This window comes from Schizosaccharomyces japonicus (assembly GCF_000149845.2).
Source record: "Schizosaccharomyces japonicus yFS275 unplaced genomic scaffold supercont5.1, whole genome shotgun sequence".
Lineage (NCBI taxonomy): Eukaryota > Fungi > Ascomycota > Schizosaccharomycetes > Schizosaccharomycetales > Schizosaccharomycetaceae > Schizosaccharomyces > Schizosaccharomyces japonicus.
The window spans coordinates 2,098,698-2,109,466 of NW_011627860.1; the positions used below are offsets into that span (position 1 = coordinate 2,098,698).

Here is a 10,769-nt window from a genome sequence, read left to right on the forward strand (position 1 = left end):
ATACTTTTGCTCTCCCTTCAACTACCATAGATGAAGAGAACACTTCAATTGTTTGCTAGACAAACGAGAAGACAAAGGGTTTCCGCAAAACTGCCTACACCTAAGGCTTTCAAACCCGTCGAGGTATCAGAAACGCATCCTCTATGGCAATTCTTTCGAAATAAACAGGCACTATTCCCTCCTGAAGAAGAGGCCAAGTTCGGACGTGCTTGGACGGCAGAAGAACTTCGAATCAAGTCTTTTGATGATTTACATGGTCTGTGGTATAATTGTTTGCGTGAAAAGAACCTGCTTTCGACACAATCAACAGAATTGAGACGTCTTCAACTGGATGTTCCGAAAGTACTGAAAGACCGTAACAAAACTGTCGGACAAACAATGGCTCGTATCAAGTTTGTTCTATGGGAGCGACAAAGAGCTTACGAATCTGCAAAAGAATCAGAGCAAGTGCAAAAGACAACGCAATCGAAGAAGGCCAAATAAGAGAACGGTAAATGGAAATTTCAAAGATTTCGGTGCTTATAGGCTGTTTTGATTCCCTTGTTTTGCAATCACATATCCCTACCGCGTCTTATTTATTGTGTCATTAACGCGTTTCACTTTGCAGTTGACCGATTTTTTCAACAACCACCAAATGGTAAGAAGTTGAAACGAAATTGTCAATTGAATGAAGTGCACAAGAAAAACAAGTGAAACGTGATTGTGCTTAAGAATGTCGTGTGGAAACCCGTTGTATTTGCAATGGATCCAGGAATGGATGGAGGAATCCACACGGCGATATCCTAAATCGTATCAGACGTGGAGAAAGGTAAGAAGAATTGGACTCAATGCTAAATAATTGTTCGTTATGCTCACAAATAATAAGGCGTACGAGTCAATGAAGAATTGTCCCGTCACTTTTACAAGGCCTTCTGAAGCTTCTGTATTGAAAGGAATTGGACCTACGATATGTGCTAAGTTGGAAAAGAAATGGACAGAATACTGCAAGGAGAACGACATTCCTCTTCCGGAGGATAATTCTGTGGAGCCGTCACAAGCAGCTGCCACTTCTAATGAAAATGAAAATACTGCAAAGTCAAAAACACAGCGCAAGAAAAGACCATACGTTCCGTCCTACAGGTCTGGTGCTTATGCAATTCTTTGTGCTTTAAGCAAGTTACATGAACACGAATCAGCGGCGAAACCCCAAATAATTGCCATCGCTCAATCGCACTGTGAATCCTCCTTTGAAGTTGGTAGCCATAGTAGCAACCGCTACACTGCTTGGAGTGCAATGAAAACTCTGTTAACAAAAGGCTTGGTATATCAAAGTGGTCATCCTCCAAAGTATAGTCTCACGGAAGAGGGTGATGAAGTGTGCAAGCGACTGGGTCGTGTCGATGACGCTTTTGCTTCTTCCAGATGGAGACAAAAGGATGAGGACACACATGACAGTGACGAGGATGCGTTGGAAAAGGAGGACCATGAAGCTACTGATATCGATGAAGTTCAAGTGAATGCTATCGCTGAAGTACACAGATCAAACTCTTCAATAGATTATGAACCAAGACGCATTAATTTGAATGATTGCACTATTCTTATGCTTCTAGATACCCGGGAAGTTCGCTCTCGAAATGATCGAGACTACATCATCGATAAATTAAGTACAGTTCACAATGTTAAATGTCAAGTGAGAGCCCTCGAACTTGGTGATGTCTCGTGGATTGCACGGCATAATGATACGAATGAGGAATTTGTCCTAGATTACATCGTGGAACGAAAACGACTGGATGACCTTGTGGCTTCCATCAAGGATGGTCGATTTCATGAGCAAAAGTTTCGACTAAAACGAAGCACCATTCGAAATGTAACATATTTATTAGAGGAGTCTAATTACGATGAACATTTTACCGACTCAATAAAGACTGCTATCACAAGCACATTTGCTGACCAGCACTTTTTTGTGAAACGAGTCACCTCACTGGACAATAGTATCCAATACCTGGCTCGAATGTCACGGGCCATCGAACTACACTACCGGAAAACAGAACAGTTACTTGTTGTTCCGGACTTAGCTGTTGAAGCAAGGAGTCTTGAAGACTTGCATGAGCGTATGCAAATTCACACGCTAGGACAACGGCATCACTTATCCTACCATTCGTTTGCTTCTGTTATGTCGAAAACATCTACTATGACTGTTGGTGATGTTTTTCTTCGTATGTTGATGACTATTCGAGGCGTAAGCCCAGAGAAGGCGATGCAAATTCAACAGCTTTACCCTACAATGATTTCATTGGTTGAAGCGTACGAGAGACTTAAATCGCATTCCGAACGCGAGGCACTATTGTCCACGCAGTGCAAGTCATTCGGTCGCCGAAGCATAGGATTTGCACTTTCACAAAAGATTGCAAAGATTTTCCACCCGGGCACGTTAAATCAGTATCACGAACAAACTTAATGCTGTATTCTCGTTTTCTGTATTGCGTTACATTTACGTTTTAATTACCGCGGCTGACTACATTCTGTCCCGCGGCACATTTCTATTGCAGTTCTGGGCATTCAGACAAAGCTCACCAGGAACATAATGGCATTGCCCGTTCGAACCCTAGTTTCCAGAAATTTGAGACGCTGTGCGCTAATGCGCACGAGTATCAAAGTAGGTTCCTTGCGTCACTATAAAACAGGAACTGAAGCAGACGATGTTCCTCACCGTGAAGATGGGTTTACGAATTTCGGTTTTCAGACTGTGAGGGATGAGGAAAAAGAAAAATTGGGTATGTCTTCTGCATCAAGAAGTGGACTGTTCTATTGACCTTTCTGTTGTAGTCGGAAATGTCTTTTCCTCGGTAGCAAAAAAATATGACCAGATGAACGATGCTATGTCACTGGGAATTCATCGTCTATGGAAAAAACACTTTATTAAACGACTGAACCCCGGAAATTCTGCTCTTCCAATGCGAATCCTTGATGTTGCCGGTGGTACGGGTGATATTGCATTTGGTATTCTTGATTATGCCACCAAAGAAAATAAAGATACTCGAAGTAAAGTGATTGTGGCCGACATAAATGCAGACATGCTCCGTGTTGGTCTACGTCGCGCTCGTGACACACCTTACTTGGATGCTGGAAGGCTGGAATTTGTACAGCAAAATGCTGAAGTGCTTGATAAAATTGCTGATAACAGCATTGATCTGTACACAATCGCTTTTGGTATACGGAATTGTACTCATATTTCCAAGGTTCTTGAACAAGCATACCGTGTCCTGAAACCTGGCGGTGTGTTTTCCTGTTTGGAATTTAGCAAGGTTCGTTTCGCCCCTCTCGCTGAACTCTACCGTCAATATTCATTCCGCTTTTTGCCTTTAATGGGAACAATTATTGCCGGCGATCGGGATAGCTATGAATATTTGGTTGAAAGCATCCAGAAGTTTCCCGATCAGGAAACACTTGCTCGCATGATTAAGGACGCCGGTTTCACCTTGAGCGGAAAGACCGGCTATGAGAATATGACTTTTGGTGTTGCAGCGATACACACTGCTGTTAAGCTTTAATGAGTAGTTGTCAACGTTACTCGCTTTTTATCATTACTTCGTGTGCAACACTGTCTTAAGACGGGACTCCATTACGAGGAATTGACTTTAAATTACTGAGACGCAACTAATGATGAATGACCTTTTAACTTACACTTCTCCTCTTCCGTGCTTTAAATGTCCGCTATGTAAATTTTTTATTTGCTGTTTTTTCCGTTCTTTTTTACTTTTTTAATTCATCCACCAATAATTACAATTTTAGGCTGCATCGGCCTTACATTAGTTGCAGTATACAATTTCGCCTACGGGCTAAAAACTGACCGTAAAAAGTATTGTTTAAAAGGCATTAATATTACCATAAACCGTTATGTTGGAAAGAAAAATGGATACCGTTATTTTAAGCACTCCTCGATTTGATTTAATGACACCAGTTCGTGAAGAAGACTTTGATCAAATCACAAAAATAAAGTCAAATCCTCTGGTTTCGAGCACACAGCTGTATGGAACAATAACTTCACGCGGTAAATGCCGGTCCATGTTCCATCACTATATTGATGATGCCTACAGCAAACGCAGAAAGCGATGGGTTTTTGGAATTTATACGACGGAGCGATTCCAAAAGTTTACAGGTATACAAACTTACATCGGCAATGTAGGATTGGAAAGGGATAGTCCTGCATCAACTAGAGGTTCCTTGTTTTTTGAGGTAGATCCAGAGTTTTGGGGACTAGGAATTGCTAGCGAATGCTTGGCAAGAGTTATTGCCTTTGCTTGGGAAAAAGAGTTTAGCTATCTAATGGTAGATCCCATGGTAGGAAACGAAGCCAGTATACGAGTTGCAAAACATAACGGTTTTCGCGACACCGGACGAAAGATCGTTGCTTATAATGGCGTCTTGCAACATTTATTTGAGTTAAAAGCACCAAAATAGATCAAGAAAGTTCTTTTAAAAAAAAAGGAAGTGCTAATCCAATTCAGTTTCAATTGAGCCATCATCTGTCACTATTTCCGAAGACACTAAACCATTTGCATCCCTTCTCACCGGCTCGATTGTAGTACCAAATTCAGTTTCCCCCGGTCGGCGTAAAACAAATGTTTCGTCAAGCCAGTCTATAACACTAGCATAGCTCTCAGAGGGAACTTGCATGCGTTCTCTCTTGGTTGTCATTTTGCCCATCATAGTCATCAAGTGATGTTCAAATAATTGAAAATTGAGCGAGTAGCCTGTAGCATAAGCAACGAACTTTTCAACACATCCCCAAGGAGTAGAAGTGTACCCGGCAAACAACGCAGGGTTTTCCATGAGTCCACGAGCAGACATAACACCGTCTGTGTTTGTGTATTCTGCAATTTTGAGACCCGTGTCGAGGTCATTCACATCGCCATTTGCAACAACTGGTATTGAGACGCAAGGACGGACACTACGAATAGCTTCCAAATCCACTGGAAATGAGGATCTGTCCGCACGACGTCTTCCGTGGACCGTAATAAAGTCGGCTCCTGCACGCTCAGCTGTCTGCATCAGCTGTCGAGTTTTTTCGAGATCATTGTCAAGACGAATTTTAACCTCAACACAAAAAGTCTCTCCCAAGGCAGACTTGACGGAACGAACTAATTCATGCACTTTCTGAGGCTGTTTCAACAACGCAGAACCTATACCCTCTTGGATAGCCCAAGGTTGTGGACACCCACAATTTATACCAATTGCATCAGTATACGGAGCAACGATTTCAGAAGCTTGTGCCAAAATTACAGGGTCTTCAACTCCAAACTGAACCACAAGGGACCGGTCCTTTTCATTCGTGGAAAAATCAAAGTATCTGCCTTCTGGATGCAGAAACTCTTTTGCAAGTATCATAGGTGTGTAAACGATATCCGCATTATAGTCACGAACCAATTGGCGAAACGGAAGCTTTGAGTAGCGGACCATAGGCGCTGCTATGAATACTGGTCGTTCATTCTTGTGTAATTCAAAAATTTTGACTGGATTATACTTTTCTTCACGCATCCCAAAAAAACCCAAAAACCGGACAGATTTAATAAAAGTATATACAAAAAACCACAAATCGTCAAAGAAAAGTACTCCAGTAAGTGACAACTACCCTTCCTTTGGTCCAATCGCCGATATCACAAACAGTCAACGTCTGTGGTACGGTGGATGAAAAACACAGAGGAGATGAAGAACAGGATGTGAAAGAGTAGTTAGTAGCTATAAGTTTATAGATTTCAAAAGAGGGGCGTAAATTCACCGTAGTGAGACGAAAAAAACATTTTGGATGAGAATTGTTTTCCGGTTATTTTCGAAATATCATGAACCTGATTTTAGAACAACAGCTCGTGGACTAACAGAGCTTTTGGAAAGGTAGTAATAGAAGAGCAGACATGTTTTGTGTTTACCGAAACAGGCTGGCATTTTTAAAAAAGGGCTGCTCCAGCGCTTCTTCTGGTGTCAATCGTTTTTCAGGATTGAGTTCAAGACAACGATCCAAGAGAAGAACCAAATCATTTTGAATTACACCTTCCTGTGGTGTCGATGTTGGAGTTTCGCGGACCCTAGATTTCAAATCATTCGTGGGTTTCACAAAATTCATGGGTTTTCGTATTTCCCTTCCTGTTATAGGATCAATCTCTACGCTGATAAAATTGTAATGCTCGTCAAAGTGATCGTTAGTAAATTGACCACGTTTCAGCACTTTATGACTAAAGTGTCCTTTACATTCCATCATCTGTTTTAGCATCTGGTTGTTAGAACGACCGGCAAACAAAATATGACCCGTATATAGTTCAAAAATAGAACATGCAACACTCCATATGTCTATTGGAAATGAATAAGGAATTCCAAGAACTAAAGGTTTTCGGTTAGTAATGCCCTCGATATTAAGGAATTAAAACTCACTGATTTCTGGTGCTCGATAAAACCGACTCACGAGGTAAGGAGTAATCTCGTTTTCTGAGGCGTCAGAGGCTGAACCAAGATCGCATATTTTAACAAGGTTTCGTTTTTCGTTTACGAGCATATTATCCGGCTTAATGTCAGCATGCAATATATTGCACTTTTTCAGCAATATTAACGCCTTAAACATTTGGTAAGCATATACACGCACTGCTTTGATGTTAAGACCAACTCCTCGTCCAAACTTTTTTAAAATGTCTCGCAAGTTAAGACTGAGCATTTCAAAAACCATGCACAGGTGATGCTTATGCATAAAGTTTCGCTCGTAGTGTACAATCGTTTGACTGTTATTTTCATCAGCTTGCTTCAAACGTTCAAAGATTGAAATTTCTTTCAAACCAGCCTTGTACATCGTTTCGTTGTTACGGATTATTTTGACAGCGAAAAGCTTGCCCGTTTTTTGATCGAGAACCTTCACAACGGAAGAGAACACACCTTTTCCTAAGTTAGACTGCACAACATAACGTCCGTCGAGCTCTTCAAGAAGGACTACTTTATAGTAACCTTCAAGATCATCCCAAACATCCTCCATAACACCAAATTTCCGTGTTACAGCAACATCAGAGGATGCTTCTTTGCGGTGTTTAGTCTTTCTCGTCGGTGTGTCCGCAAACATATCGTCTTCTTCTTCTTCTTCGTCATCATCATCATCTTCCTTGACGATCGTTTTTGCCTTCTTCAAAGCCGGTTCACTTTTACCTTCATCGCGAGGTTGTTGTTGAGCATTAGTCTGATCGTTTTGTGCTTCATTCCGTTCACTATGAGGGATTTTGAATCATTACTATGCACAAATTCATCGTCCTTGAATAACGGTCTCTTCAACGACTGTTTCTCCTCACTTCCAATCACTGGCTGCTTACTTTGCAATACTGAATTATCCGTTACAGTGCTTTTCTCACCGGCTTGCTGGACGTTTTGGTATTTCAACAAAATCTGCCTGCGACGAAGTCGTCTTTGCTCTATAATCTCATCTTCTGTCAACTTAGCTTCAGACATTCTAGTCACAAACGTTTGTAATCACTACTTTAATGTATCCGTAAACCCGTCGAATGGCGAAGAACACACGCTGCGAGTATTCTCTTGACAAAGCTTTAATTCAGGTCCTCACCAGCGAAGGTGCACTACCCTTACCCAGCTAAACGTATTCATAAAACAAATTCGTATTCACTTTTCATTGATTTAAAGGATTAAATAGGATCATTGAAACACAGCAGACCATCTCTCCTCATCAGTGCGGCTTTCAGCATAAGCAATGGTACGCTCAAGGTATCCACGCAAAGCATCAATGCCTTGGTTTTGAGGTGTCTCCCATATAGCACTAGCACATGCGGTGCTATCCAACAAAATGTCATTGCTGGCTGCACTGACAAGATTTCTAAAGTTTTGTTCCGTCAAGTCTATGAGGCCGTTAATGTGCTTTGGAATGATCTGCGGCACCGAGTGTTAGTCGAACATTCACAACATTGAAATGCATTAATTTCTGGAGGATAAAAACGTACCGATTCACATTGTTGTTCATAGAAGTAAAAATAATACGCGAGTATATTGATAAATAGCTTAGTGCTGGTTACTTGGTCCATGCAAGCATCAGCAATCTTTAAGCTTTTCTGTAGACATTCAAGGACACGTTTTGCGTCACAGAATGGTTGCTAAATGTGTTAGTTAAAAAAGAATAAGCAGAAATGCATCCTTACCTTATCCTCTTCCGACTCGTGCGTCTGCCACCATAAGTGACTCGCGAGATAGATACCCCTATAAGCGGTTAGAAGACAAGGAGACCAAACGATAAAGTTGTGTAAATAAGTACCTGCACTGGTCAGGCTTCTTAAGAAGCTTCGAGGCGTAGAGTGTAACTTTCGTTATCAGTGTATCATAATCATCTGTAGAGAAATTCCGTGTTTGTTGGAGCACAGATATTATTGTCGTTAATTGTTGGAACTGAAGTCTGGAGTCAATGACCGATTCTTCGTATATCGAAAAGGCCGATGAAATAAACTCATAAGCGAACTCCGGATAATTCTCCTTGTCTGCTGTTTCGGCAGCAAACAAATAAAGAGAAAAGGCCAAATCTGACGAGTCCGCCGATGTGTAAAGGAAGGAAATGCACTGGTTTACGAATTTCCAAAGATCGGAAACTTTTTCTTTCCAATCCATACACTTAAATAGACGGAACTCTCGGACGAGAACAATGCATTTGTTTATAACCACTGGTAGAATTATTCTAGCATTCTCACCCGCCTTAACAAATGTTTGCTTTACGCAACAAAGAATCTAATGAGACGTTAGTACAATGTTATCTAGCAAGCAGTAAAGATCGCACCTGATATTGAAGTTGAGGATCGTCATTCTTCAAATAATGTACAAGACGAGGAACGTTCTCAAGGTCATAAAAGTTCTTGTCTGCATCGTATTCAATCACCATTGACATGAGATTAAGAACTTCTTTCACTTCTTCCAAGTCAGAAATAATTTGCTCTTTCTCCAAAATGTTTTCTAGCACCATTTTGGCAATGCTGTGACGAAGATCGTCTGATTGGCACTTCAAAACAGGCATATAGTTCGGAAGACTAAGGCATGCAGAGAAACTGGACAAGGTTGTTATAGGCAAAGTAAAAAGTTTGCATAAACGCGACTGGACATGTTTGTCTTTGAGATACTGTTGTACCGATGGTTGGTTTATCAGCTGTTCAGTAATGTACTGAAAGACACGGTCGGCATAATTAAGCTCACCCGGATAACACACTAAAAAGAAGGTCAATAAACTCGTTAAAGTTTGAACTACGTTTTCCAAAGACAGCTCTGAACGCTGACTTAAAACGGCGATAACATGAGTCCAAAATAGTTCGGGAATGTTCAGCTCTGCGGGAATTACAAGAGCGCCAGGGGACGTGAGAGCTGGTTCGGTTTTCGGGGACTCCTCTAAAGACGTCTCCTTCAGTGTGCTGATGATAGATTCAGTGTCGGAAAGGTTGTCTGCTTCTCGTTGAACATAAGAAGTGATACGGTCAATCATGGAGACAGTAATTTGGGTAACGTTCACATTAGGTGACAGTTTTAGCAGGGTATTGAAATAAATATCGAGTGTGTGCAAATGCTTGCTGTCAGGAAAAACCTGACAAATCACCTCCATCAAATACTCCTGTGCTAAAGCATCCCGACACTCTACAATCTGCTCAATAATCGCAGGCAAAACCTTGTTGCGGTATAGATCCAGTGTCAGCTCATTAAGTTGAGAAATGCGAACAAGGTTTGTGCCAATGAGAACTTTAAGCTCATTTCGTTCCTGTAACCGCTTCGCATACTCCTTTATGGGTCCTAAATGCTGCATCCGTACCCAAAGCTTGTTCATCTCAATAAAGTTTGGAATCAGAAAATCCAAGGCATCAGTGATTGTGCATTTCGTGGGCTTTTCGTCATCATTTTTGTTGTCCGTAAGCTGCACAAGTCCTCTTCGCGTTTGCGTGAGAAGGAAGTGCCGAAGGAACAAGCCGCGTAGAGGGTGTTGAACACCCCTGCTCATGTCGAGCATGTCCGATATTACGTCTCTTACAGATGCATCTGGGCTTTCTACGTAGGCGCCGCCGACCGTAATCATCAAGTATAGGCGTGGAATGACAGTGCCTGCATACTGCACAAGCTCGTACAAGTCCAACAGGTTATGAGAGCCGTTCAGATGAGCATCTAGTAATGCTCTCGACAACACACGCAACGATTCTGAAACAAGCATGTACAGCTCGTAGTACTGTTTTGGGGACAGAATGTCATTTCGCATCTCCTGAAGACTCTTGCTGCAATAACGGAAAGCCTCCATAAACCGATAATTGTCGAGATGTTTGTACATCAACGCAATATTTTTCTTACATATTGCAAGTGATTCCTCCAGAGGACGGGCAATTGCTTCGACATACGTCGCAGCAGGAGGGGGAGGATGACTCATTTCTGATTAAAGGATGTTATAGCAGAGGAAATCTGAAAGACGGTCAGTATGTGTTGAGTGAATTATTTGCACAGAGTTCGTACATCTAGTATACTAAAGTTTAGAAAACGAAACGAGGTAGAAGGAAGCTAGAACGTTCACACAAGGACTAAGGAAACCAACACACAAAAAATCTAGTGTCTACAGTTACAATTGAGTACTAAAGAGTGACAAGGCGTTAGTGTAAATCGTGAACTGAACGAGCACACGCAAGCAAGAGGATTAGGCAAAGGCTACGTTCGTTGAACAGCTGCGACCCTTTGAAGTGGAGATCTGCACGGCGAGCTTAATTAGCACGTGAATGCTTATTTCTTGCTCTAATAATGATGTC

The 10,769-nt window shown here is 41.6% G+C and overlaps 7 protein-coding genes across 7 annotated transcripts; 4 read left to right on the plus strand and 3 right to left on the minus strand.

The window, feature by feature from the left end:
• Nucleotides 1-30: 30 nt before the first annotated feature.
• On the plus strand, nt 31-483 carry SJAG_01045 (ribosomal protein subunit L4; the record flags this gene model as incomplete). The annotated part of the gene is made up of 1 exon (XM_002172276.1): nt 31-483. The coding sequence occupies one exon, from the start codon at nt 31-33 to the stop codon at nt 481-483; it is 453 nt and encodes a 150-aa protein (XP_002172312.1).
• A 229-nt stretch (nt 484-712) lies between these two features.
• SJAG_01044 (Holliday junction resolvase subunit Mus81) lies at nt 713-2,437 on the plus strand (the record flags this gene model as incomplete). The annotated part of the gene is made up of 2 exons (XM_002172275.1): nt 713-808; nt 866-2,437. 2 exons carry the CDS (start codon nt 713-715, stop codon nt 2,435-2,437), a joined length of 1,668 nt encoding a protein of 555 aa, XP_002172311.1.
• Nucleotides 2,438-2,563: 126 nt separating this feature from the next.
• SJAG_01043 (C-methytransferase) lies at nt 2,564-3,530 on the plus strand (the record flags this gene model as incomplete). Its single annotated transcript, XM_002172274.1, has 2 exons — nt 2,564-2,753; nt 2,806-3,530. The coding sequence occupies 2 exons, from the start codon at nt 2,564-2,566 to the stop codon at nt 3,528-3,530; spliced, it is 915 nt and encodes a 304-aa protein (XP_002172310.1).
• A 163-nt stretch (nt 3,531-3,693) lies between these two features.
• On the plus strand, nt 3,694-6,352 carry SJAG_01042 (N-acetyltransferase). Its single transcript, XM_002172273.2, has one exon. The coding sequence runs from the start codon at nt 3,877-3,879 to the stop codon at nt 4,438-4,440; it is 564 nt and encodes a 187-aa protein (XP_002172309.2). The 5' UTR covers nt 3,694-3,876; the 3' UTR covers nt 4,441-6,352.
• Nucleotides 4,474-5,517, minus strand: SJAG_01041 (tRNA dihydrouridine synthase Dus4; the record flags this gene model as incomplete). Its single annotated transcript, XM_002172272.1, has 1 exon — nt 4,474-5,517. The coding sequence occupies one exon, from the start codon at nt 5,515-5,517 to the stop codon at nt 4,474-4,476; it is 1,044 nt and encodes a 347-aa protein (XP_002172308.1).
• On the minus strand, nt 5,903-7,458 carry SJAG_01040 (CMGC/DYRK/PRP4 protein kinase Prp4; the record flags this gene model as incomplete). Its single annotated transcript, XM_002172271.2, has 3 exons — nt 5,903-6,354; nt 6,406-7,220; nt 7,274-7,458. 3 exons carry the CDS (start codon nt 7,456-7,458, stop codon nt 5,903-5,905), a joined length of 1,452 nt encoding a protein of 483 aa, XP_002172307.1.
• Nucleotides 7,459-7,521: 63 nt separating this feature from the next.
• SJAG_01039 (retromer complex subunit Vps35) lies at nt 7,522-10,708 on the minus strand. Its single transcript, XM_002172270.2, has 6 exons — nt 10,483-10,708; nt 8,783-10,431; nt 8,270-8,733; nt 8,157-8,214; nt 7,962-8,111; nt 7,522-7,890 (listed from the first exon to the last, which is right to left on the minus strand). Exons 2-6 carry the CDS (start codon nt 10,397-10,399, stop codon nt 7,660-7,662), a joined length of 2,520 nt encoding a protein of 839 aa, XP_002172306.1. The 5' UTR covers nt 10,400-10,431; nt 10,483-10,708; the 3' UTR covers nt 7,522-7,659.
• Nucleotides 10,709-10,769: the final 61 nt, after the last annotated feature.

Bases quoted from the DNA above. Each gene is read 5' to 3' on its own strand.
- SJAG_01042 (XM_002172273.2), top strand. From the start codon at position 3,877: ATGTTGGAAAGAAAAATGGATACCGTTATTTTAAGCACTCCTCGATTT.
- SJAG_01039 (XM_002172270.2), bottom strand. From the start codon at position 10,399: ATGAGTCATCCTCCCCCTCCTGCTGCGACGTATGTCGAAGCAATTGCC. The intron at 8,215-8,269 runs GTACTTATTTAC...AACCGCTTATAG, and splicing joins AAGAAGCCTGACCAGTGCAG to GGGTATCTATCTCGCGAGTC. The intron at 7,891-7,961 runs GTACGTTTTTAT...TCGGTGCCGCAG, and splicing joins ATGAACAACAATGTGAATCG to ATCATTCCAAAGCACATTAA.